The sequence below is a fragment of the Panthera pardus genome, unplaced genomic scaffold, assembly GCF_024362965.1.
Source record: "Panthera pardus isolate Hobbes unplaced genomic scaffold, ASM2436296v1 HiC_scaffold_24, whole genome shotgun sequence".
NCBI classification, from domain to species: domain Eukaryota; kingdom Metazoa; phylum Chordata; class Mammalia; order Carnivora; family Felidae; genus Panthera; species Panthera pardus.
In genome coordinates, this window is record NW_026526810.1 from 97323054 (window position 1) to 97349764 (window position 26711).

The 26711-nt window shown below is 36.4% G+C and overlaps 1 protein-coding gene across 1 annotated transcript; it reads left to right on the forward strand.

The window, feature by feature from the left end:
• ACTR10 (actin related protein 10) lies at positions 1 to 26553 on the forward strand. Its single transcript, XM_019451691.2, has 13 exons — positions 1 to 161; positions 2546 to 2618; positions 5076 to 5158; positions 5941 to 6049; positions 9893 to 10000; positions 11983 to 12050; positions 12448 to 12527; positions 16523 to 16558; positions 18685 to 18764; positions 18844 to 18917; positions 22726 to 22807; positions 23839 to 24040; positions 25687 to 26553. Exons 1-13 carry the CDS (start codon positions 85 to 87, stop codon positions 25866 to 25868), a joined length of 1254 nt encoding a protein of 417 aa, XP_019307236.1. The 5' UTR covers positions 1 to 84; the 3' UTR covers positions 25869 to 26553.
• The last annotated feature ends 158 nt before the right edge of the window (positions 26554 to 26711 follow it).

Here is a 26711-nt window from a genome sequence, read left to right on the forward strand (position 1 = left end):
TGTCGCTTCGGCCCCGCCCCTCCGAGAGCCGAAGCTGGTGGGTTCCAAGACTGTGCTCTCTTTCTTACTGTTCTCCGTACTACCATGCCTCTGTATGAAGGCCTGGGGAGCGGCGGGGAGAAAACGGCAGTCGTGATAGACCTAGGAGAGGCTTTTACCAAGTGAGTGGCGGCGGCGCTGGCTGCGGTCGTCCCCGGGGGAGGGCGGGTGGTCGAGGCCCGGGCCGGGTCCCCCCAGGCTCGCTGGGCAGGTCGCCGGGTCTCCACTTTCTCCTCCCGCACCTCCGCGAATGACGGCCCGTATTCCTTTCACTGTGAGCGATACGAATCCCGAGGGTCCGGTTCTGACTGTTGGGGAGGCCCAGGAGGCTTCGAGAGAATTGTCTTCTCCGCTGGTGTCTTCCATGCAGGGGATGACAGCGATGACTTAGATCCTTATCCTGGTCTTGTTTGCTTGGGAAGGTAGCAACCGAACTAACGTAGACGTAATTTATTGAGTGGAGCGGCTGTTGGTACTGGAAATTCGAGTACAAGACAGAGCCATTGCTCCCCAAGAGTAGGAAGTCAAATGAGAGAAACTGCACACATAAAGAGGTGAAGCCCTATAGGTAAGACTCGAGATCCTTTGTTGCACCGCCCCCCCTCCGCCCCAAAATCTTGGATTAGGAAATTTGACGTTTTAAAAGGCAACTTGTAAACACTAGAGTATTAGTTTTCAATCTTTTGGATGGCATGGATCCCTTTGACGACCGAAAGAAAACCACAGATGCACAAACCTTAAAATATTTGCACAGGGTTTCAGGGTTTGGCGAACCATCACAGTGGTCCTTGGACTTCAGGTTGAGAGCCCTTGTACTAGGTTCAAGAGAGAGGAAAGTAACAGCCAGAATTGCCTCATATAGGTATTTGAAATAGAAACATCTGAAAATCTTTATATATATCTGAACATTGCCTAATATATAGTAGGTGTTTAATAATTATTTGTTGAGTAAAGGGTCAAAACTGCCTATTTAAGAATTAGACTTCAGGTGCTTCAGAATTGGATTAAACATAGTTCTTGATCCATGACATTCTCTTAGTGTTCTATGCAAAATCTTCCCTTATTTATGTTTTCTTATTTTAAAGGCTTATTTTAATACCATAATAAGTACCTTGAGACTGACAAAGATAATTACTCTGGCTATGAGGAAATGAGAAGCAGAAAGCTATACAGGAAGGTGATTATTGACAAAGACAACAGGAGGGTGATAAGATGAATTTATGAAGTAAAAGAAAGGAATTGAAATCAACCAGTGGGTTGTTGCATCCTGGGGAATTTGAGAACTGGTGTAAGTAAACATGATGTGACTAGTAGAAGATAGAAAGAACTATTTGGGGATAGGAGAGCAGTACTGAAAACTAGACAGGACAGGAGGAGATAATGTTAAAACTAAACTCACATGGTGATCATTTTTAGCAGCATTTTTTGGAAAGTTTTGTTGTACTAACATGAAACATACATGGAAATACCTAAATACTCAGAAGAAGCCTTTTTGGGTTTTTTTGTTTGTTTTTATAAAGGATGAATTAGGGGGCACCTGGGTGGCTCAATCCATTAAGCGTCCGACTTCAGCTCAGGTCACGATCTCACAGTTCGTGGGTTTGAGTCCTGCGTCAGTCTCTGTGCTGACAGCTCAGAGCCTGGAGCCTGCTTTGGATTCTGTGTCTCCCTTTCTCTCTGCCCTCCCCTGTTCGTGTTCTGTCTCTCAAAAATAAATAAACATTATAAATAAGTAAATAATAAGAGGATTGAATATACATAACAGTGAAGACTATAATAATATGGGCAGAAGCTTATTGTATGAGTTCATGATGTGTGAACAGCATGATTATGTCAAATATGCATAGTGTAAAAAAAAAAAAAAATAGACCAAAAGCAAACACATCAATATGGAAGCTAATAATATAAGAATGATGGAATTATGAGTAACTTATAATTATAACCCTGGATTTCTACTACATTATGGGATTTCATTATGTGAAATAAAATCCCATAATGTAGTAGAAATCCAGTGTTATAGAGATATGCTCCCTGAAACTAAGGTAAAATTTATTTTTTAAAAAAAGTTTATTTATTTTGAGAGAGCAGGGGAGGGGCAGAGACAAGGAGAGAGAGAGAATCCTGAGCAGGTTCCATGCTGTGAACACGAACTGTGAAATCATAATCTGAGCTGAAATCATGAGTTGGATGCCTGACTGAACCACCTAGGCACCCTAGGTAAAATTTAAAACTAAAAAAAAAGTGCATGCTGATCTGAAATTCTGAAATAGTATACTGGTTTACAATATCACTAATTTGAAACAATTTTTCTTTTTACCTATAATATACAATAATGGATTGGATGGTATTTCTTTTTAGTTTCTTTGCCCCTTTGAATAAATCAGAGATGTTTTCGTATGTTTTTTGTGACCACTGCTTTGAAACAACGGTAGAAAAACTTGCTTCTGTGACAAATACACAGAAAGAATGTTATAAGTTGAATGTTTCAATTTTCTGTTATTTGCAGGTGTGGATTTGCTGGAGAAACTGGTCCAAGATGCATAATTCCTAGTGTGATAAAAAAAGCTGGCCTGCCTAAGGTATTTTTTTTTTTTAACAATTTACCAAAACAAATGCTGTACTGTAAACTTTTTTTTTAATGTTTATTTACTTATTTTGAGAGAGATAGTGAGAGAGCACGCACACACGAGCAGGGGAGGGACAGAGAGAGAGGGAGAGTAAGAATACCAAAATCCCAAGCAGGTTCTTGCCTGTAAGCGCAGAGCCCAATGCGGGCTCGATCTCACAATTATGAGATCATGACCTGAGTCAAAATCAAGAGTTGAATGCTTAACCAAACTGACTGAGCCACCCACGTGCCCCTGTAAAGTATTTTTTATGTGACTTCAAGTAAGTTTGATTAGAACAGTGCTAAATATATAACTTATGACTGTATTCCAAGAAAAATTTTTTACATCATTATTTCATTTTAAAAGTTTCCTGCCAAAGCTAATTTGGCAGATTAGGACTTACAGAACAATAGGAAGAATAATTTTTCGTGCCATAGAATTCACCTATTAAAATCAAATACAGATGCTCCTGCCTTAACTTAATATTTGCATTCCTGAAGAACTTCCCTTTGATCACAAATGGGAAAAGTAGGGCTGAGGGAGACCATATAAAACCCATGTAACTTTGCAAAATAATAATTGATCCCTCAGGAAAAAATTGGAATAGCTTTGGCTTGCAACTGAGAGTGACTGGAGGCTCTCTCGAAGATAGTAAAAATGAAATGATGGATTGAAAACTTTGGTCAGTGGGTGTTGAGACTGGGCAGATGATAGGGTGTGGGGCCAATGGGGCTATTTATTGTCAAAGTGGAACCAAGAGGAAATGCAGCCCAGTGAAGAGTCATGAAAGGGTCTGCTTTGGAAAAGGAGCCTCTGGTACAGAAAATCATTTAAGCTTTTGAAAAATAGATCTGAAAGGATGCCTACCTGTTTGGTTACTGAGTTGATGATTCTCTTTCTTGATGAGAGTTATAACTGTTAGAATTTTAGCTCCTCTTGCCTTACATGAACTAATAACGAACATAATACAAATTACATGTTATGCAGACATTATTCCCTTCTTTAACAATGGGATATGATCATATTTGGTTTTATAAAACACATGTTGTAGCAGAATAGATTAGTACATCAATTTATATTTGGCATGGGGATGATCATTAAGATCAACACAAAATATGTTGATTCAGAAAGCTTTTTAATTATGCTTGATTAGGGAATCATTTTATTGATTGCAAAAATTTTCTGCAAATCCTTGCGTTAATGTAACAGATATATGTGGTGTGGTATTCAAAATGTGATGGAAGTTCCTGTCTATTCACTTTTTATGTTATTTTGCTTTATAATACTTGATTTTAATGTGATACTTGATAAATTAGTAGATAGATTCCTAAGAACTTTAACATTCTCATTGACACTTTTCTTAGTGCTTTCAGCTTTTTTTTTTTTTTATTATTGTTTATTTTGAGAGAGAGAGAGGGAGCACAAGCAGGGAAGGAGTAGAGAGAGGGGGACCAGAGGATCTGAAGCAGGCTCTGCACTGACAACAGCGAGCCTGATGTGGGGCTCAGACTCAGAAATGGTAACATGACCTGAGCCGAAGTCGGACACTCAACCGACAGAGCCACCCAGGCGCCCCACTTCTTTCAGCTTTTATCTTCATCTGGAAAAGACAGATTTCTGTGAAGATTAATCTCTAATCAGCCATACCTGGTTTGGAACCTTTTTTAAGCTACATAAAATCATGAAATTAGCGGAGCTAATGGTATTGTCATTAAAAGAGTAAATAGAGGTCTGCCAGTGATGCATCAGAGTACTTAGAGCTTTCTGAGGATCCTAATTGAAGTCCTTGTTATGTATTGGTGTTGACTTAGCACTCATGGCTTGGGAGTGTTTGCCTATACTGTTGTAATGCTAATAGTGTATGTTCTCATTTTTACCACACGTATTTGTGAGCACGTACTTTGTGCCTGGTACTGTGTTAATTAAAGGAAGATGTATCGTAGGCCCGACACCGTGTGCTTGGCCCTTGGAGTAGGTAGTCTGTTGGGAAGGTACACATGTTACGAGTAATTAAGTGGGATGATCTTATCAACAGGAAAGTGTTGGTGCTTTGAGAGTGACTTGCAGGCCCTGAACCAAGTCTGGAGTGTTTCAGGAGGCTTTTCATACTTTTTAATCAGTGCTGATTTTTATCAGTCCTGGCAAAATGGTAAGTCCAGATAGAGGAAAAATTCGAATGAGCATAGCTCTCTGCTTGTGAACACATACTTTTATCCCCATAAACCAAAAGTTGTGTCATCTTCGATGAGCCAATTCTTAAAGATTCCTAATTTAAGTGATTAATTTATATTTAGGGTTTGTATTTATTCTCAATACGGATTACTTTTGATGTATTACTGGGAAATGGATTAGTACAATAAATAAGCATATATTAATTTGAAATTATTTTGTTATTATAAATTAATAAATCATTTTAATTTTTTGTAGCCTATCAAAGTTGTTCAATATAATATCAATACAGAAGAATTATATTCCTACTTAAAAGAATTCATCCACATACTGTATTTCAGGTAAGATGTAGTTATGGTTCCCCCCCCCCCCCCCAGCTTTTGTGATTAGATTTTCCTAATGCCAGTCATGGTGATATTTGGTTGTGTTACATCTGATGCAAAAGAGTTGTCTTCCCTTACCGTTTTTACTTGTTTATTTTCAGCCGTTTCCAAAATATATTTCAAGACTAGACGATTGGCAAGCATAAGAGATACTGAAAGCAAATTAAATGTTCATTTATAAAGGAGGTTGGATAATTAAATTATTATATATCCATATAGTGAAACACTTTATAGCCATTAAAAAAGAGTTCTGTATATGTAGTTATATAAAAGGTGTCTTAGATATATTGATATTTGAAAAAAGTTGCAGAACAACATCTATGGAATAAATATTTCTGTTAAAGTACATGCATACACATGGACAATAATGAAGATATACAAACTGCTGTAAGTGGTAGTTTTTGTGTAGTCGAAGTGTAAAATATTTGTACTTTTCAAATTATAAGCTTCTATTATATTTGGAGTTTTATGAGCATATATTACTTTCGTAACCTAAAAAAAGAAAAAAATCTTTTTAGTGCTTCAAGTGTGTGTTCAGACTAGGCTGTAACTTTTGTTTTCTGAGATAATTGCGTTAAAGATCGTGACACAGTGCACGGCATGTAATAAAAGGTCAGGAATGTTATCTTTACCAAGTAATAAAATGAAGATGTCTTTCTCTTCTTAACAAAATTGCACTATGTGCCAAAATAAATACAAACTTCTATTTACGTTTATAAATGAAAGCTGTCACCTTCCAGGCATCTATTGGTGAATCCTAGAGACCGCCGAGTTGTGGTTATCGAGTCGGTATTATGTCCTTCCCACTTCAGAGAGACACTCACTCGTGTTCTTTTCAAGTATTTTGAGGTACCTATTTTTATGTTGTTTCTTTTTAATTTTTTTTATGTTTATTTGTTTATTTTGAGAGAGATAGCAGGGGAAGGGAGGGAGAGGGAGGGAGAGGGGAGAGAGAATCCCAAGCAGGCTCTGCACTGAGAGGGCTTGAACCCACAACTGTGAGATCATGACCTGAGCCAAAATTAAGAGTTGGATGCTTAACCTACTGAGCCACCCAGGCACCCCAGTTGTTGTTGTTGTTGTTAAAGAGATTCATTACTTTGCCTTCTTAGAAAATTTTTTTTATTGTTTATTTTTATTTTTGAGAGAGAGAGAGAATGACAGAGTGTGAGGAGGGGAGGGGCAGAGAGAGATGGAGAATCTGAAAGCAGCTCCAGCCTCTGAGCTGTCAACATAGAGCCTGATGTGGCGCTCAAACTCACGAACTGCGAGATTAGGACTTGAGCTGAAGTCAGATGTTTAACCTACTGAGACACCCAGGCACCCCATTACTTTGCTTTTTAATTTTTTTTTTTTTAATATTTATTTTTGAGGGAGAAAGAGAGCATGAGTGGGGGAGGAGCAGAGACAGAGGGAGACACAGAATCCAAAGCAGGCTCCAGGCTCTGAGCTGTCAGCACAGAGCCCGATGGGGGGGGGCTCTAACTGGCAAACTGTGAGATCATGAGCTGAGCCAAAGTCAGACACTTAACGGACTGAACCACCCAGGCGCCCCTGTTGTTGTTTTTAGTAGGTACTAAAGCTTAAACTAAAAGATCCTCATTTAATTTCCTTCATTGTATATACTACACAATCCATTTAAGAAACCAGGTGAGAATACACTCAAACCACTTTAAATTGACCATTTATTTTCTTTTCTTTGTATGGTTATTTCACATGTAATCAGCATTTCATCTAATACTTAGAAAACTGAAGATTTCTTCTTACTGATATTTTCTTTTTTTTTCTTAATGTTTATTTTTGAGAGAGAGAGAGAGAGAGAGAGAGAGCACAAGAGGGGGAGGGGCAGAGAGAGAAGGAGCCACAGAATCCAAAGCAGGCTCCAGGCTCTGAGATGTCAGCACAGAACCCAACATAGGGCTTGAACTTATGAACCGTGAGATCATGACTTGAGCCAAAGTTGGATGCTTAACCAACTGAGCCACCCAGGTGCCCCTCTTATTGGTATTTCTGTTATTTATTTATTTTAATATAGGTTTTTATGTTAGGGGACTTTTTTAGAATTAAAAGATACATTCTTTACTATGGAGCTTATGATGTATTTTTTGCAGGTCTTTCTGGTTTCCAGTGTTTAGTTACTCTGACTGCTCTAAACTCTTTAGTTCTTTCATGTTAGTCTTTAAATTCCTATTATATATAAAAAAAATTCCTACTATACCAAGAAATTCCTATTATATAAAAAAAATTCGTATTATATCTTATTGTATCTAATATTCAAATAATGTCTCCCTTAGAGTAAGTGTGTAGTGCTAGGAATGACTCTCAAATCTTGATTGTGATAATATTACTTATAGTTTTCATTTTATAGGGGTCAAGATTATTTAAAAACCAAAATTATGGTTTAAGATGATTATATTTCATTTTAGGCCAGAATCCTTATTATTCAAATTTTTGAAAATTTTTGCCGTACACATTTAGGGTTTTTCAACAAGGGAGACTAGAAGATTGTAGAAAATGTGTATAATGGGTGAGAAATTAGGGGTGCCTGAGTAGCTTAGTCAGTTGAACATCTGACTCTTGATTTCAGCTCAGGTCACAATTCCAGGGTTGTGGGATCTCATCTCGTGTCGGGCTCTGTACTGAGCTTGGAGCCTGCTTAAGATCCTCTCTCTTTGCCATTCTCCCTGTTTGCGTTCTCTCTTTCTCCAAAAATTAAAAAGAAAGAAAGAAAGAAAGAAAGAAAGAAAGAAAGAAAGAAAGAAAGAAAGAAATTAAGCACATAACAATTTATTTTTTATATATTCTACTGAGCTCAAAATATATCAGAAATCACAATGCATTTATGAGTAAAGAACAGTTAATATTTCTAAGTTATAGTTTAGTAAGGCAGGCCCAGAGAAACAGGTTACATATTCTCCTGTACTTACTGATGTCATAAACTTAGGGATTTGGTTTGCCATTTAGAAAAAAAACAAAACAGGAAGCAGCATCAACACTTATCTGAATAAAACAGATGAGTATATTTACATTTAGAGCTTTAAGTGGGTTTGTGTTGGTATCCTTATCTTGTACGTGGCTGGAAACCTGCTGTGTCTACTTAGATAATGGAACTACAGCCATTATTTTTAGCATTTAGTTATGAGGACTTTCATATTTTGATTGAATATTTATTTAATATTTGAGGTGTCACCAGATCTGGAAAATTCTCACTGAAAAATGTCACATAGAACCAAAGATTTTTATAGATCTTCAATTTAATTTTAACTGCTATATTATATTTTAGAACTAGAGTTCAGGGTCGTCCAGGTAGCTCAGTCAGTTAAGTGTCCAACTCTTGATTTCAGCTCAGGTCATGATCTCAGAGTTCATGAGCTCGAACCCTGTGGCAGACTCTGTGCTGACAGTGCGAAGTCTGCTTGGGATTCTCTCTCCCTCTCTCTTCCCCTCCTTGACTCATGCATGTGCTTGGGTTCTCTATCTTTCTCTGAAAATAAATTAATTAATTAAAAAAAAATAAATACAGGGCGCCTGGGTGTCTCAGTCGGTTGAGCGTCCGACTTCGGCTCAGGTCATAATTTTGCAGTTGACGAGTTCGAGCCCCACGTTGGGCTCTGTGCTGACAGCTCAGAGCCTGGAGCCTGCTTTAAATTCTGTGTCTCCCTCTCTTTCTGCCTCTCCCCCGCTCATGCTGTGTCTCTCTCTGTCTCAAAAATAAAGATAAGCATTAAGATAGATAGATAGATAGATAGATAGAGTTCATATTACAAACTTTGTGAATAAAGACAATCAAGAATCTTTTTCTTGGGGCGCCTGGGTAGCTCAGTCGGTTAAGCGTCCAACTTTGGCTTGGTTCATGATCTCATTGCTCATGAGTTTGAGCCCCGCATCAGGCTCTTTGCTGACAGCTGGGACAGAGCCTGGAGCCTGCTTCAGATTCTGTCTCTGTCTCTCTACCCCTCCCCTGCTCGTGTCGCGTGCTCTCTCTCTCTCTCTCTCTCTCTCCCCGCCAATGTAAAATAAAACATTAAATTAAATTAAAATAGAATAAATAAAAAAAGAATCCTTTTCTTAATTTTCATTTTGATGACAGAAGCATCTCTTTATTTTTTTAATTTAATATCTTCCTTAGAATTTATGTTTCTGTATCTCTTCTTCTATCTCTTTGATTTTTTCCTCCAAAAGACAAAGAGCAAGAATTAATAAAAATGTTTCATAATTGTCATTTGGAATAAAAACAACTTAAAGGATTTAAGGAGTGGTTTTTTGTTTTTTTAATTTTTTTTTTTTAACATTTATTTATTTTTGAGAGACAGAGCATGAATGGGGAAGGGTCAGAGAGAGAGGGAGACACAGAATCCAAAACAGGCCCAGGCTCTGAGCTGTCAGCACAGAGCCCGATGCGGGGCTTGAACTCACAGACCACGAGATCATGACCTGAACTGAAGTTGGACGCTTAACCAACTGAGCCACCCATGCGCCCCAGGAGTGTTTTTATTTATTAAGGTATATAGTTAGATTATGTAAATTCAGATAAATCAACAAACAGCCATAAAATGGTTGAAAAGCTATCATAAATATAATGTTAACTGTGAATTTTTTCAAGTATATTTGAAATATAAGGGAAGCATCTTCGACTACTAATACTTCAGGTTTTGTTGTTGTAATTGTTATTTTGGTTTTGCTCTTTCCCAGGTTCCATCTGTCCTACTTGCTCCAAGTCATCTAATGGCTCTTCTGACACTTGGAATAAATTCGGCCATGGTTCTGGATTGTGGATATAGGGAGAGCCTCGTGTTACCTGTATCTTTTTTTGTCAAAAGCTTATTTCACAGCTTTTACTTTACTTTCCCAGTAATTAGGCTTATTATGATTGGTGTTTGTGGTATCAAACTGTTTTGGGTTACCATATACAAATATGAATTCCCATGTAGAAAAAATTCCCAAGATTGTCATGAGACTGAAATTTGGTGGAAATTACCATTATGACATGGTCCCAGTATATACTCCAGGGGTCAGACCTCTTGAATATCATGTTCAGTGTTTAAGAAGAACATCAGCTAATTAGGATGTGTCATAGGACTTGACTATCTTAGTCACGTTCTAAGAAAAGGTAATACAAAGAGTAATTGGAGAAAGTGAAATGAGAAAGTTAAATCAAGAAAAAACATGAAATCTGCCTTCAGATAGCTGAAGGACTTACTGTGGGAAAATGAGTACGTTTTCTCCTTTTTCTATTTCTGCAGGCTATCACAGAGGCAATAGCGCATAGGGTTTATGATGTTGGTTTTGGAATCAAATACGTTAAGTGGTAAATCTTAGCTATGCTTCTTACTATCTATATGATATTAGTCAGGTAATCTCTTTGGGCCTTAGGTCTCTCAACTATGAGATGAGAATTAAAATATTTCCACCTCATGGAGGGGTATTGTGTGACTTAAATGGGGTAATGTATGTAAAGTATTTAGCATATGATCTGGCATGTAGTAATTGCTCAGCAAGTGCCGTAGTTTTTGTATCAATCACCATTGGGAAGAACTTCCTGGTAATTCATGCTGTCCGAAAATGGAATTAGTGACTGAATACACTGGTGCATTCCTTGTCATTAGAAGCAGGGTATAGGTAAAGGCTGTTAGAAATGTTACAGTGCACATGGCTCCAGTGAAAACGAGATTGAAATCTGTAAATCCATGATTCTTGAGCAGTTTTGAGATCTACATACGTATTTATTAGAAGAAATGCTTGTGGGCATGAAATCAAGAATCAGTAGCTCCTAAAGAACTAAATTAGGTAACATCTTTTTGATTTATCTTTTTTAAACTTTTTAAATATTTTTTTAAGTTTATTTTGAGAGAGAGAGAGTATGCACAAGACAGGGAGAGGGGCAGAGGGAGAGAATCCCAAGCAGGCTCTGCACGGTCAGTGCAGAGTCCATTGTGGGGGGCGGGGCTCCAACACATGAACCCTGAGGTCATGACCTGAGCTGAAACCGAGAATCCGTTGCTTAACTGACTGAGCCACCCAGGCACCCTGGTAATAGCTTTTTAAATATAAACTATTTTGTGTTTATATCTTGTAACAATCCTGCCACACAAGTAGTATTCTCTTTATTATATAAATGAGAAGATGGAAAGTTGGGATAGTTGACTACAGGTCATATAAGCATATAGCCAAGGTATATAACCATGTTTGTTTCTAAAGCCAGTGCTCTTACCAATATATATTTTTTTTAAACATTGTACTTACAGACAATATGGAAAATAAGGTAGCAAATCTTCAGTACAGTATTGTCCACTATCCTCTCAGCTCTAGTAGAAACACAACGTGAGACATATGTAATTTAAAATTTTTCTAGTAGCTACATTTTTAAAGTATAAGTGAAAGATGCAATTACTGTATTTAACCCAATATATTCAAACTATTAGTTCCACATAAGTTGTATAAAAACTATAATGAGATATTTTATAGGGCTTTCTGTATGTGTGTGTTAAGTCTTCTAAATTTGGTATTGGGTTTGTTCTTACAGCACATCTGAATTCAAACTGGCCACATTTCAAGTGCTCAGTAGCTACTTTATCAGTAACTAATGAATTCTGTGTGTGTATGTGTGGGTGTGTGTAACCTTTGTCTTTGGAGAAAATTTTGAAAAAAGACTGATATTTTGTACCTCTTAAAAATATTGAGAACCTGTTACCAAAGCTGACTTAATACGCAGAAGGTAAGGAAAATACCAAGAAAACCACATTTTATCTCCTAAAATGGTTACATCCTTGACTACCCTATAGATATATGAAGGGATCCCAGTACTGAATTGTTGGGGAGCACTCCCTCTAGGAGGAAAAGCTCTTCACAAGTAAGTTTCTTGGGATTTAGCACATTTGCTTCACCTGTGCCACAAAAACATGTTAATATTTTGATAGTATCAATAGAAGGTTGATGGACATTTAATGTCACTCATTCCATTCTCTCTTAGCCTTGAATGTATTCATCTTTTTTATTTTATTTTTTTAATTTATATCCAAATTAGTTAGCACATAGTGCAACAATGATTTCAGGAATAGATTCCTTAACGCCCTTTACCCATTTAGCCCATTCCCCCCCCCCCCCAATGTATTCATCTTTTAAGGATAAAACCACTTTTGTGTAAAGCATTATAACCCACTATGATGTGGTAAAAGTATTAAATAAGAGAAGATATTAAGCGCAATATTTTAATTCCAGTAACTTTTTTTTTTTTTTTTAACCTTCAGGGAGTTGGAAACTCAGCTACTGGAACAATGTACTGTTGACACAGGTGCTGCTAAAGAGCAGAGCCTTCCCTCTGTGATGGGTAAAACTATTTTCAACTATTTAATACTGGTTTATATTCCCTTTTCATTCTTCGGCTCATATTGGTTTTTTGCCCCATTGTATAGTTACTCTCTTTTCCCTCACGTCACCTAATGACATTGCTTCAGTTATAGGGTTATTCTTCACCTCTTAAGTTCAGTAATTTAATCTTAGTCATACTTTCTAGACTTGTGGCATTGTGGATTATCATATACTCTTTTTTTTTTTTAAGTTTATTTTTGGGGGGAAGGTCAGAGAGAGAAGTTGGGGGGTGGGGAGAGAAACAGAAACCCAAGCAGGTTCCATGCCGCCAGCACAGAGCTTGACATGGGGCTCAAAAGCACAAACTGCGAGATCATGACCCAAGCCAAAACAAGTGTCAGATGCCCAACCAACTGAGCCACCCAGGTGCCCCTGTCCTATACTCTTGATATTATCTCTTCCCTTGGCATTCTGAGCTCTCTTCCTTTATGATGTTCTATTATTTCTCCAGGTATTCCTTGGTTCCCCCTGTTTTTGCTTTCTCTACTGATATTCCCTAGGGATCTGTTCTTTTATTTCTTCCCCCCCCCCCCCCACTGGTTTTTAACAGTGATCTCATCTGTTTCCATAACTTCAGCTACATCAGTATGCTGTTGATTCTCAAATGTGTCATTGGGCCTGACCTTTCTAAACTTGATACTCATATTTCCAACTGATTATTAGATGTAAACTAGGCATGTTTAGGTACCTCACATTTAAGACCTTCAAAATGGGAACACGTTATCTCTTTTTCCATATTTATTTCAATAAATTGTTATCAGATAAAGATGCCATCTTCCTTATCTCCCATTTTAGAAAACTGGGAGTTGAAAATCCTTTCAGTTCTCCCTCAGAAATCTCTTTTTAATCTCATCTCCTTTTCTCTATCATCTATACCACTGACCATCTGAAAACAAAGACATTGTAAACTAGACCCTCATTGTTTCTTGCTTGGATTGTTTCAGGAGACCATTCTCTGGACGTATTCAGTCTATTTTCTACTGTTGCCAGGAGTAACTTCCACAATACAAACTTGATTACCTTGCTCTTTGGGTTGAGGGTTTCTGCTGGCTCCACAGCTTAAAATCCAAATTATTTGTTTGATAACACATTTCTTCCCAATCTGACTTTCTACCTTGTAGCCCTAACTATTCAACTTAACCCTGTGCACCTTTTTCAGCTACAGTAAATTTCGTATAGTTTTCCAGGCACCACTAGTCCTCCCATAAACCTGAGCCTTCATACCTGGATGTTTTTCTTTGCCTGGTTGGGTTTTTCATCCCTCTACGTGACTCAGCCAGAGTGTCATTTTATTGTGAAGCCTTTCGCATTTCCCCCAAGCAGAATAAATTTCTCCCCTCTCTGTTAAGCCCTCACCAGCATTTATTACAGCACATATGACACATCCTCCTTTACCTGTTAACTCACCAATTTCCTTCAGTACACTTTAGGGATCTGTCTTACTTGTTTTTCAATCTGAAGCACTTAGTATACTACCTAGGCACTAAATAAATGTTGCAAAGAGAAAGACAGGTTTTTAGGACGTTTATCCTTGCTTATATTGTTTTCCTGTTTTTCTTTTGGTAGTTAAGATAATAATTGCATTCTTCTATATATTTTTCTTTTTTTTTAATTTTATTTAAAAATTTTTAAAAAATATTTATTTTTGAGGGAGAGAGACAGCATGTGAGCAGGGGAGGAGAAGAGAGAGAGGGAGACACAGAATCTGAAGCAGGCTCCAGGCTCTGAGCTGTCAGCACAGAGCCTGGCACAGGGCTTGAACTCATGAACCGTGAGATCATGACGTTAGCTGAAGCCGGACGCTTACCCGACTAAGCCGCCAGGGTGCCCCAGAGAGAGAATCTTAAGCATGGGCTCAATCCCAGGACCCTGGGATCATGACCTGAGCCAGACAAGGTCATCACATTAAGAGTCAGACACTCAACTGACTGAGCCACCCAGGCACCCCTAATTTATCTATTACAGGTAAATTTTGTTACTCTTTTAGTATGTCATGAAGACAAAAGTATCCAAAGATAATGAGTTTAATGTAGCATTCAAAGTATTTTTAATAAAGATCTTTAAAAGTGATGATAACATTTCCTTACAATTCTGAACTGTACATTCTTGGATACCCTTTCTTTAACCAACCATCGTGGTCTCTGATTCTAATCTTTCCGTGACATATTTTCCCAAATCTGAGTCTGTGATAGCCTTGCAGTCCTACTGATTGAGGAATTAAATCATATCATTGTTTGCTGAAGGACACGTGTAGGAGGATCAGAAATGCAAATACATTTAAAATATCTCTTGTCAAGGTTCTTAGCAAGGAGGAGACGCAAATCTCATGTATATGTGGGTATCCTTATATGAACTTTGAATGAGTTTTTTCATTTAGTTTTTGGAACCTAGTTCAAAAAGAATAAATACATTAAAGTAACTTATAAAGACTAACCCAAGTACATTGATTCAACAAAAAGTGTACAGTTAAAAGAAAATTATATAAGAATATAGGGGGGTAGCATCTACCCCCAGCTAAAATAAGGGTTTTATTTTCAAGCCTGCTTTACATTTTTTTTTTTTTTTTTTTTTTTGCCTAAAGAAAACTGTTTCTCATGTTACAAAATTTCTTTGTTACATTTTGAAATTCATTTGAATATGCCTAAAGAAAATATAACATTAATTGAATGTTACAGTTTTTAGCAGTTATATTATAGTTACATTTCTCTCATCTCTTTATAGCCAAATTAAAATTTTTTTGGAAATCTCTATCCTTTTGTGAGGTACGTTCCGACACTTAAGGACAGAAGTCTTCAAGTTTTTGATCACACACTGACCCCATCAGTAAAAAGCTTTTGAGCATATACCTTCAATACCTATGTGTGTTTATTTATAAGTTGTGTGTATACCACTATGACTATATTATGAAACACACAAAAGTAAGAATTTGGGAAGGACAAGATAATGGTAAATAATAATTCTAACGTTATACTTAACTAGGGCTAAAAGTTTTTTGTTCCTCAAAACAAGGTGATAAAATATTTTTTTAAGAGTTATGGGTTAATATTTTGAAGGTGTGGCTTTCAAGTTTAATTTCTATTAATACTTAGTTTTAGTGGCTGCCATAACTTAAAGATATAGCTAACAAGGTATGTAAGTTCAGATGGAAGAAGTGCATGATTACCCTTATTAAATCATGATTCCATTTTCAGCTATAAATTTCTGTCTTCTTTGATATAAATAATTTGTTCTTATAAATCGGAATATTTTTACATAATTAACAATGAGTTAAAAAGTCTGAGTTTAGAAGGTTTTAATTTTAGGTTAGAAAATTTTGTTTCTGAGCCTGACTTAGAGAACTAGATTTTTAGCAACAAAATCACATAAAAATGGTAATATATCCAAACATCCACCTTCTAGAGGCTCCCTAAATTGTATCGATTTCTTTGAATGGATACATTCTTGCTCACTTTTTTTAAATGTCACCTTTACCTTGAAGAAAAAAAGTTGAGAGTCTGTGTCTGATCCTTTCTAAAAATAAGTATTAGGTTAGCATATTACCGACATCACAGGAGGATAAGCAAACTTGAAACCTCACTTTTTGTACAAGAAAAATTAATAACTCCTATTTCTTCTAAGTATTTTACCACAAGATACCCAACAAATCTTTTTATAGCAGAAAGGATTGTTGTGGTCAATTTCTATGTGGTGCCAATTATTCTAATATATTATTAGATCTTGTTTATCCAAGTTTTGAGTGTGTGATATCTGGTAGGACTTGGTGCACATCTGGCTTCAACTTCTGTGCTTTGGCTTGGCTTTGAAAAATGGTGACGTTTCTATTTGGCTTTTAAAAAGCTATAGTACTTAGCTCTTTAAAAAATTTTGCTCAAATGGAAAGTGGAAATGTGAGTGCAATTTAATGGACTGCTTTTGCTTATTATTAAACTTCTCTAAATAAAATTTCTGTTTTAGGTTCAATTCCAGAAGGTGTCCTAGAGGACATTAAAGGTAAACTAAGTTCCCACTTTTGTCCCTTTTATCCTTAAGTATTAGTTTAGAGGGCATGTGTTTCTAAATATTTACAGATGTACAACATATATTCAATTGATAATGTAATATCCTAAAAGTATTTAATATACAGGATAAGCTATGTGATAATGTAAATAAAATGTTTATTTTCCTTTAGATTTATGGAAGCTTTTGCCATTATTTATGATGTCTTATTGAAGAAACTACAATTATAGAGTATATAGTAATACCAGGGAATTAATAGTTTGCACAGTATGAATTAACAGATAAACTGCTTAAGAAAGCCACTGGTTTTATGTTGTATAGAATTTTTTTTACTCTAGTTTTTAAATACATATATACAAGGTTAATCATTTTACTGACTTTAGAAGTTCTATATTTGGGGCCAAAATATATTGGATTCACTTTTTTTTTTTTAATTTTTAATGTTTATTTTTAGTTTTGAGAGAGAGAGAGAGAGAGAGAGAGCCCTCGTGCGTGAGCACAAGTGGGGGAGGGGCAGAGAGAGAGGGAGACACAGAATCTGAAACAGGCTCCAGGCTCTGAGCTGTCAGCACAGAGCCCGACTTGGGGCTTGAACCCACGAACCGTGAGATCATGACCTGAGCCGGAGTTGGACGCTTAACCAACTAAACCATGCAGGCACCCTTGGAGTTGCTTTAAAAAGATATATTACTTCTTTGCTAGAGTGTATTTTTATGATAATGTTTAAATTGAGATTTCTGGTATTTTGATTCACTGAAAGGAAAAGCATTTAAAATATAATTTCATATTCTTCAGTACTGACAATGTCATGTAAAATTCATAAGAGAGAATCAGACAATAATGGATTTTAGAATTTAATGAGACCTGAAGATAATCTGGTGTGGTTGGGGCCCTGAACAAAAGTGATTTGTTCAGTGTAATACTGTAGGTAGGATTAGAGCTGGAGCTGAAAGATGGATCTTGTTCTTCGTTATGTTGTTTACTTATGTGATATAATTACCTAAAATTTCTTCACTTATTGTAATACCTGAGTTTTACAATATGTAGATACTTATCTTGCTTTGTTATTTATGAGGACTTGAATAAAATAGATAATACCCGAGTAACTTGAGCACCTAGCTTACTATTAGCATATTAGTATCTTGTAGATTCTCAATATGTTTTAACGAATAAAAAGACTCTTATTATGATACATATATTTAACGTGTTTTGCAAGTAATTGACCAAGTCATTAGATTTTTCACATTCAACATTAATTTCGTTTCTAGTTAAACATTTTTTATTCCTTACCTTCTGAAAATATTTTGAAGCAGCTTGTTGTAAAAGATACTTTGCAACTCAAATAATTTTTGACAGAATAAATGTTCAAAGTGAAAAAAAAAAGTGGGATAGAGGGAAAATGGTAGTGTTGGGGTATGCTAGAGGTAGAAAATAATACGCCAAAAAACCCTAAACTAAGGGAGCCTTACTGCAGCTAAGAGCAAAATTTAGCCTTGCGTTCGTTCTGACCACGATTTTTATTTTATTTTTATTTTTTATTTTTTATTTTTGTAGAGAGAAAAGAGTGCATGCAAACAGGGGAGAGGGGCAGACGAAGAGAGAGAGAATCTTAAGCAGGCTCCACACTGAGCATGGAGCCTGACACAGGCTTTGATCCATGACCCATGACCTGAGCCAAAATCAAGAGTTGGACCTTCAACCAACTGAGCTATTCAGGCAACCCTGGCCAACCAAGATTTTTAAAAAGAATCAAATAGATAAGATTAGGGATAGCAGTGGTTCAAAGGAACGTGGTACTCAGAATAGCTACATATTCATAATACTAAATTTTATTATGGTACTCTTTATGCCAGGAATATAAAACATATAGTTTTCTCAGAGGTGTTTTATTTTTAATGTGGTTTTATGAAAGATGAGCACACAACATATCTTATTCCTCAGTGAATGAAAAAGTTTTTTATTTGTGAATACATTCTCATAACCAAACTAAAGGCAGAGATAGTTTGTAAAATCTGAAGGAATAGCTGACCAGTATGTCCACTTGAATAGAATTGTTTTAACTGGGACAGAGATCGATTCAATCACAAACCATAACAAAATCTCCTTTTCTTTCTTATAAGTGCGCACTTGCTTTGTAAGTGATCTGAAACGTGGATTAAAAATCCAAGCAGCAAAATTTAATATTGATGGGAATACTGAGGTAAGTTAAAAATAAATGTATATTCTTTTTTTCAGAGGTTATAACCTATGTATTTATGCTTATGATATTTATATTTCAGCGTCCCTCACCACCCCCAAATGTTGACTACCCATTAGATGGAGAGAAGATTTTACATGTTCTTGGATCAATCAGGTAGACCTTAATTTTTATGAGCAAAATAATGAACTGAAATGAATTTTTGGCTTTTAAAAATATATAAGCCTTTAATATTGCTGATTTAACAATTTTATGTGTTTTTCAGTACGCCTCCCTGTTCATGATTTATTTTATTCAACTTCTTAATTTTGAAAAGTTTTATTTTGTAAAATTTTTAAAATTATATAAAAATATTTAAATTAAAAAAAATTTTTTTCCTGCTCTTCATGTAATTTAGAAGTAATGGAACTATTCTTCAAGGTAGAGAATAAAGTACAATACTTTAAAACAGGGTTCAGCAAACCTTTTTTGTAAAGAGGTTTGTGAGCCATATGGTCTCTGCTGCAAGTACTCAAGTCTACAATTTGGAATGCAAAATCAGCCACAAGACAATATGTAAATGAATGAGCATGGCTGTGTTCCAGTTTACAAAGATAAGTGGGCTGGATTTGGCTTACAGGCCATAGTTTGCTGGCACCTGCTTTGAAACGTCATGTTAGAAGGAATGCATTCTTCCAAATGTGCTAAATCTTAAGGACCAGTTAGTAATTCACTTTTTCATTTTCTTTAGATTATTCTATCCAATGATGCTATATAAGTTACAGACTTACATAATTATATTGGTAACAATAGCATTTTGTTTATATACAAGCTTTATGATATTTGTATGTACAGGGGCACCTGGGTGGCTCAGTTGGTTGAGCATCTGACTCTTGATTTCAGCTCAGGTCATGATCCCAGGGTCGTGGGATCGAGCCCTGCATCGGGCTCTGCACGGAGTGTGGAGCTTGCTTGGGATTCTCTCTCTCTCCCTTTGCCCTTCTCTCCTGGTCACACGTGCACTTTCTCTAAAATAACAGTAAAAATAAATAGTTTGTAGCTCTTATAAAAAAAATAAAAAATAAAATTTGTATTTATAAGTTTCATTTGTAAACTATTAGATCAGAAGATGCCACAGAAAAGAATTATGTAGATAGTGAAGATCTGAGGTAATACAGAGGTTGAGATCTATAAGGGTGAGCATGAATACACAGATTTTACAGATGGTAGGGTAGGAGAACAACAGTGAGAATGTAATACTTTTTGGTAGTAGCTTTTATCATTTTACCTCTTCTTTAGGTTATACTCCTTAAATTACTGTTTTAAATTTTCTCCAGGTTGTATAGTAGAGCCCAAAATACAAGAAGAAAATAAATGTTGAAGGAGATGAATATGCAACTTTTTGGTTCATAATAGCTTTTTGGTTATTTGGGAATAAAAAAAACACTGTGTCTCACATTTCAGACCCAGTGGATTTACAGTCGTCTGCTCATGTGTTTTTTCCTACTAAAAATCGAGTTCCACTGAAACATAATTAGACACGGTTCAGACCACACACACAGTTCGTAAGTCAGAAGGGTCATTTGAATTTTTAAGTGCAGTGAGAACTTAAAGTTATTTGTGTATCCGTCTTGGTACAGAATTCCTATTGGTGGTTTTTTTAGACTTTTATACTTGGATTACCTGTATTAAAAAGATTTTAAAAATGATTGTCTTTTCGAAGCTTTCAACAGTTCACATAGAAAAACAACTTATTTTCTACCCCTAGTATTTTGTGGGTTAAGTAACAGTAAAATTGCATAATTTCAATATCAAATCTATTGGCAATAAAAGACTTGGAACAAGAAAACTGTTGTTCCGTAAGCATTCAACTCAACTGGTAGGAGTGGAATTCTGCAGGCATTACAGCAAGTGGCTGACTACCTACGAGTGTTCAGCATACTGCAGGCCTCAATAACCTTACTGATGACATGAGGAGCTAGTGAGTGGGTGGAGCCTCATGAAGAGAATTTTATGTTTTGAAGAAGATTCAAGAAAGCTTCAGAGTGTTGGGCATAGTCTGATCTAAATCTTATTTTTAAGAAATAGTGTTGATATATGCGTATGCGTAGGTAGTTTTGTATTGCATTGCTCAGGATTTAGTTTGGCCACCAGTGACACAAACCTGACACTAGTGGCTTCACCAAGATAGGAGTTTGTCTCTCTCTTTTCAGCTTTGTTTGTTTGTTTGTTTGTTTGTTTGTTTTTGAGAGGGAGGGAAGGAAGGAGGAGGTGAGCTGGGCAGGGGCAGAGAGAGGGAGGGAGAGAATCCCAAGCAGACTCCATGCTATCAGCACAGAGCTCCACGCGGGGCTGGAACTCACGAACTGTGAGACCATGACTGGAGCGGACATCAATAGTCGGTGCTTTGCCAACTGAGCCCCTCGGGCGCCCCGTCTCTCTCTTTTAAAAGAAGCTCAGAGGTAGATAGTCCAGGAATGGTATGACAGCTCCCACCAGGGACCCAAACATCCTTCATCTTTCATCCTTTTGGGGGTAGCCCTGTCCTTAGATACCAGGGTGGTATCTATATCAATACAGTTAAAGCTACTATATCTGTGTTTAAAGCAAGCAGCCCTAGGAAGGGAAAGAAAAAAGTGCTCCTGTCCTTTTTAAGGAGATGTCTTTCAGAAGTCCCAAATGCCACTTCTGCCTCCATCTCATTGTCTGTTCCTTAGCTACACATCTAACTGCAAGGGAGGCAGGTAAATACAGTATTTCACCTGGAGGAGGGCATTATATCCAGCTTAAAAATGGAGCTTTTTTTTTTTTTTTTTCAAATTACAGGATTTACAGGATATTGCAAAGATGATATAGGAAAGCCTCATGTACTCTTCACGCAGTTTCTCCCAATGGTTACACCTTACTTAACTGTAGTACAATAGCAAAACCAGTAAATTGGCATCAGTGTAACATGTATATATAGTTCGTATAATTTTATCACACGTAGATTTCTGTAATCACACCACAATTAAGATATAGAACTATTCCATCACCACAAAGACCTTCCTTGTGCTATCCCAAAATGGGTTCTTTTGAGAACAAATAGGAAAATGGAAAATGGGTATTTTATTAGGCAACTAGCAGTCTTTGCCATACGTTATTTTTAAAAACAAGAGAAATGCTTGGGGAGGGGCTTGTTTTTAAATCTTTTGTATCATTACAGATCTTTTTTTTTTTTTAATGTTTGCTTTTATTTTAGAGAGCGAGAGTGCACACAAGCAGGGGAGGGACAGAAAGTGAGGGGAACAGAGGATCTGAAGCAGGCTCTGTGCTGACAGCAGAGAGCCTGATGCAGGGCTCGAACTCATGAACTGTGACATATGACCTGAGGCGAAGTTGGATGCTTAACTAAGCCACCCTGGCGCCCCCAGATCTGTTTCTTGAATCTTAACTAACTTTTATAGAATCACTTATTTTCTGTTATTAGGCTTAAGGAAGTATAACTGGGCAAAATGTCTGTTAATCTGTACATAATAATAGTTACAGTTAATACATAAGGAGGGCCTCCTGTGTGCCAGGCACTGTTCTATTGATTCATTGAATCCTCACCTCAAACACCTGTGAGGCAGGTGCTGGTCTCCTCATTTACAAATGCAAACACCTCATGTTTTAATTTTTTTTTAATGTTTGTTGTTGAGAGGGAGAGACAGAGTGCAAGTGGGGGAGGAGCAGAGGGAGGAGGACGCAGAATCTGAGGCAGGCTCCAGGCTCTGAGCTATTAGCACAGAGCTGAGCTGTGGGGCTCGAGCCTCTAAACTATCAGATCACGACCTGAGCCGAAGTCAGACGCTTAACCGACTGAGCCACCCATGTGCCCCCAAACACCTTCTGTTTTCATAATTATTCTATGTTAACATAGTACTGGTACTTAAAAAATAGAACTGATGATATATATTCTATCATATGATGCCAACAAAGCACTCTCTGTTTTTAATCTCACTAGAGATTCGGTTGTGGAAATTCTTTTTGAACAAGATAATGAAGAGAAATCAGTTGCCACTTTAATACTGGATTCTCTTATACAGGTATTTTGATTTTGCAAAAAGTTTCCATTTTAACTACAGCCCTTTAGAGAAACTGATGTTTTTGAGTAATCTCTCCACCCAATGTGGGCCTTGCATTGACACTTTCGAGATCCAGAGCCACATGCTGTACGGACTGAGCCAGCCAGGTGCCCTGAGGAAATTTTTACATGTTATCTTCTGTATTTTTATTTTAGCTGTTGGTTACAATGTTAGCTTTTCTGCTAAATGTTACAGTTTCAGAGTTTGACTTTGGCACTGAAATATGGTACTTAACAACATTTCAAACTCAGGGATAATAAGTGCTATCGTGTATTTTTTCCCTAGCAACAATATCAGATTTTTAGTTTGTACCTGGTACAGCTTGTAGTTTCTTTAAGTGCAGGTTTGGGTAGTATTGAATTTTAAATTCCATAGGGTATATGATAATGTCTTCTTTGTTTGATGACTGGAATCACAGAATTCCATGTGAAATACCATCGATTTGGAAGATATTGTCTACCTCTGGGGCTCTGCTCAGAGACTTTTATGAAAAACATAGCATCAGTGAAAGACTTTAACATTCTAATTCTTAGAACTGATGTGGAAACAGTTTTTCTAAGAATGTTTTCTTCCCACTTGACAACTGGCTCTGCATATAATACTGTGAAGTTATCATATACTTTCTTTACTAAAAAAAGTAATGAAGTTCTTTTATTTCTTATCCTATTCTTTGCTCGACTCAGTCATTCTGTCTTGAAAATGAGATTACTCACATATAACTACCGTGTGTCCTGTGGAACTTTAAATTCTAAACTGTTAGATTTTAAAATCTTTCAAGTTCCATGTAAGTATATAGCAATATTTTCATGGTTATATTTGCTACATGAAAAACTCCCTTGTTAAAGAAACCTTGCTGTGCGTTTTTTCTGTGGTAATAGTACTGATCACCTATTTAATTTATAACACATAATCTGTATATTGTCTTGAATCCAGTCAAGCATTATTCATACAGTTAAGGATAAATTCTTTTTTTTCTTTCTCTTTAATAACAGTGCCCAATAGACACCAGAAAGCAGCTCGCAGAGAATTTGGTAGTCATAGGTGGCACGTCAATGTTGCCAGGATTTCTCCACAGATTGCTGGCGGAAATAAGGTATTTGGTAGAAAAACCAAAATATAAAAAAGTACTCGGCACCAAGACATTCCGAATCCATACTCCACCTGCAAAGGCCAATTGTGTGGCGTGGTTGGGAGGTAAGAATTTAGTTTTTACAATATAGATGATTATATGGTGATTGGTTCCTGAATGGTATATTAATGGCTGTAATAGATTCAGTGTTAAAAATCATTCACGTAACAAACTAATAGAACTATTAAATAATTTCCTTTGAACATTGACTTTTCCTTGAAGTGTTAATTTTCAGAGTTATATCCCTATTTCTCTTGGCGTTTGCACTTTAATTTTTTAAATAAACTTCATCCAATGAAAATCATTTCTCATAATAGTGATAGCTGTGCCTTTATTCCAGTGCTGCTACCATTGCTCAAGACATTTGTTTTAGTTCCTTCTAAAGCTAACCTGTGAGCCATATATGAGAATTGATCTCTTTATTTTATAATTACACTTTATTTTGTGACTGAGTTCATTGAATGATAGTTCGTAGGAAATGATAGTTCCGTTGAAATCAGGAAATAGCCTAGAGCTAGTATATACATATGTACTTTGAAGAGAAAAACAAGCATGGATGTGTATACTTGTATAATTCTGCTATGTGTTTTATGATGCATTTACAGCTAATAGGTATCTTGATCATGAGAAAAAGTATTGAGATTTTATTATTTATTTATTTATTTTTAATGTTTATTAATTTTTGAGAGAGAGAGAGAGAGAGAGAACAGGGGAGGAGCAGAGAGATAGGAAGACAGAATCAGAAGCAGGCTCCAGGCTCCGAGCTGTCAGCACAGAGCCCGACGCGGGGCCCGAACTCACAAGCCGTGAGATCATGACCTGAGCCGAAGCCGGATGCTTAACTGACTGAGCCACCCAGGTGCCCCTAAAAGTATTGAAATTTTAAATGAATGTTGTATTTCTTGTAAAGTAAAATTTGGTCAAAATGTAATTTTGGTCTAGGACAAATAGATTTAGTTACTGCATTATTTCTTATTTATTTTCTTTAAAAAATTTTTAGTGTTTTTTTTTTTATTCTTGAGAGAGGGAGAGAGACAGAGCATGAGTAAGGGAAGGGCAGAGAGAGAGGAAGATACAGGATCTGAAATGGGCTCCGGGCTCTGAGCTGTCAGCACAGAGCCCAACATGGGGCTTGAACTCACAGACCTTGAGATCAAAGTCTGACACTTAACCTACTGAGGCACCCAGGAGCCCCAGTTACTGCATTATTTTTTAAAGACCACCTTGTGGGTCTTTATAAAGTCTTTAGCAGAGACTTGGGTGGCATTATAACGATGATTATTACGTTTTACAGTGCTGTTTTATTTATTGACATACAATCTTGGAATTGTGGCAAAGAAAACTAAAAGTATTATTTACTGTTTTTACACAGAATTAAAAATACTTTCCACTCCACTCTACCTCACCTGCTTTTAGACACAGTTAATGCTTGGTAGCATTTTCACTGTAGTCTGCTATAGGCCATTTAAGTCACTTTCACACAGGAATTGTGGCTTACCCTGTTACTCAAAATATAGGATACAAAACAGCTGCAATTAATTTGAAGAGTGACTATGCATTGCTGAATTTCAGCACTTCACTCGTCAAATAATGAGTTGGACGTGTGTGTACATAAAATTTTCTGGTAAAAGTTTACATCTTAAATAAAAATGGTTTTTTTGGGTTTTTTCGGTTTTTTTGTTTTTTTGTTTTGTTTTTTTTAACCACACAGGAGCTATTTTTGGTGCACTACAAGACATACTTGGGAGCCGTTCAGTCTCAAAGGAATATTATAATCAGACAGGCCGTATACCTGATTGGTGTTCTCTTAACAACCCTCCGTTGGAGATGATGTTTGATGTCGGAAAAGCTCAGCCACCTCTGATGAAGAGAGCATTTTCCACTGAGAAATAAAAGTTTGATTAAAATTCAGCTTTGCTTCATATCAAGTATCTAATCGATTATAAGCAAATGGTACAAAGTATATAGGATGCTCTTAGAGATGACTTTATGGCAATGAAAACATTTCTGTAATGACTTTTTGCATTGCGATTCTTTTGACTTTTGTTTTTCTTGTGTAGTGGTAAAATGGTAGCTGATGCTTAATGAAATTTGTTGTATTTATATCAATAAAATATAGTAAAGCGGTTTAATTTTGGAAGTTTGTTACACAGTTTAATTTCAAAAGGAATATAACATTTTCCCTCCACAATTCACATAATCTGAGCTGAGCGTTGGAAAGTTCATTAATTTCATTATTTTCAGCAATTATTTCAAGAATAAATAATATTACCATTACCAGGTATTTCAAATATTAACCTGGGTCTATTGAGATTCTTTTGTTTTGGTATTTATGTGTCCATGTTACAATGCTGCTTTTGCAGGAATATATTTGACTCTTTGGACTGAGAATGTTTAGTAACATAGTTAAAACATTGGTTAAGCAACATGTGCAGATGTTTACTTTTTAACTTTACAGTTTCTTTATGAACAATTCTACATTTCTAAGGAGAAAGATACTTCATTTTTATGCAAAGACATTCCATTTTATGTATTTTTATGTAACTGCTTTATAAACGTGAAATTCATAATGTTTTAATCTCTTGTGCTTTTTATCTTCTCAGGATAGGGGTGCTTGCAAATATGTACTGAGTCATTGTTTAATTTTTATCTTTGTTTGTTCATCTTCATTTGTCTTTAACAAACTACTTCTTACTGAAATTTTTATTTTATTCTTTCCATGTGCCTGTGAAAATA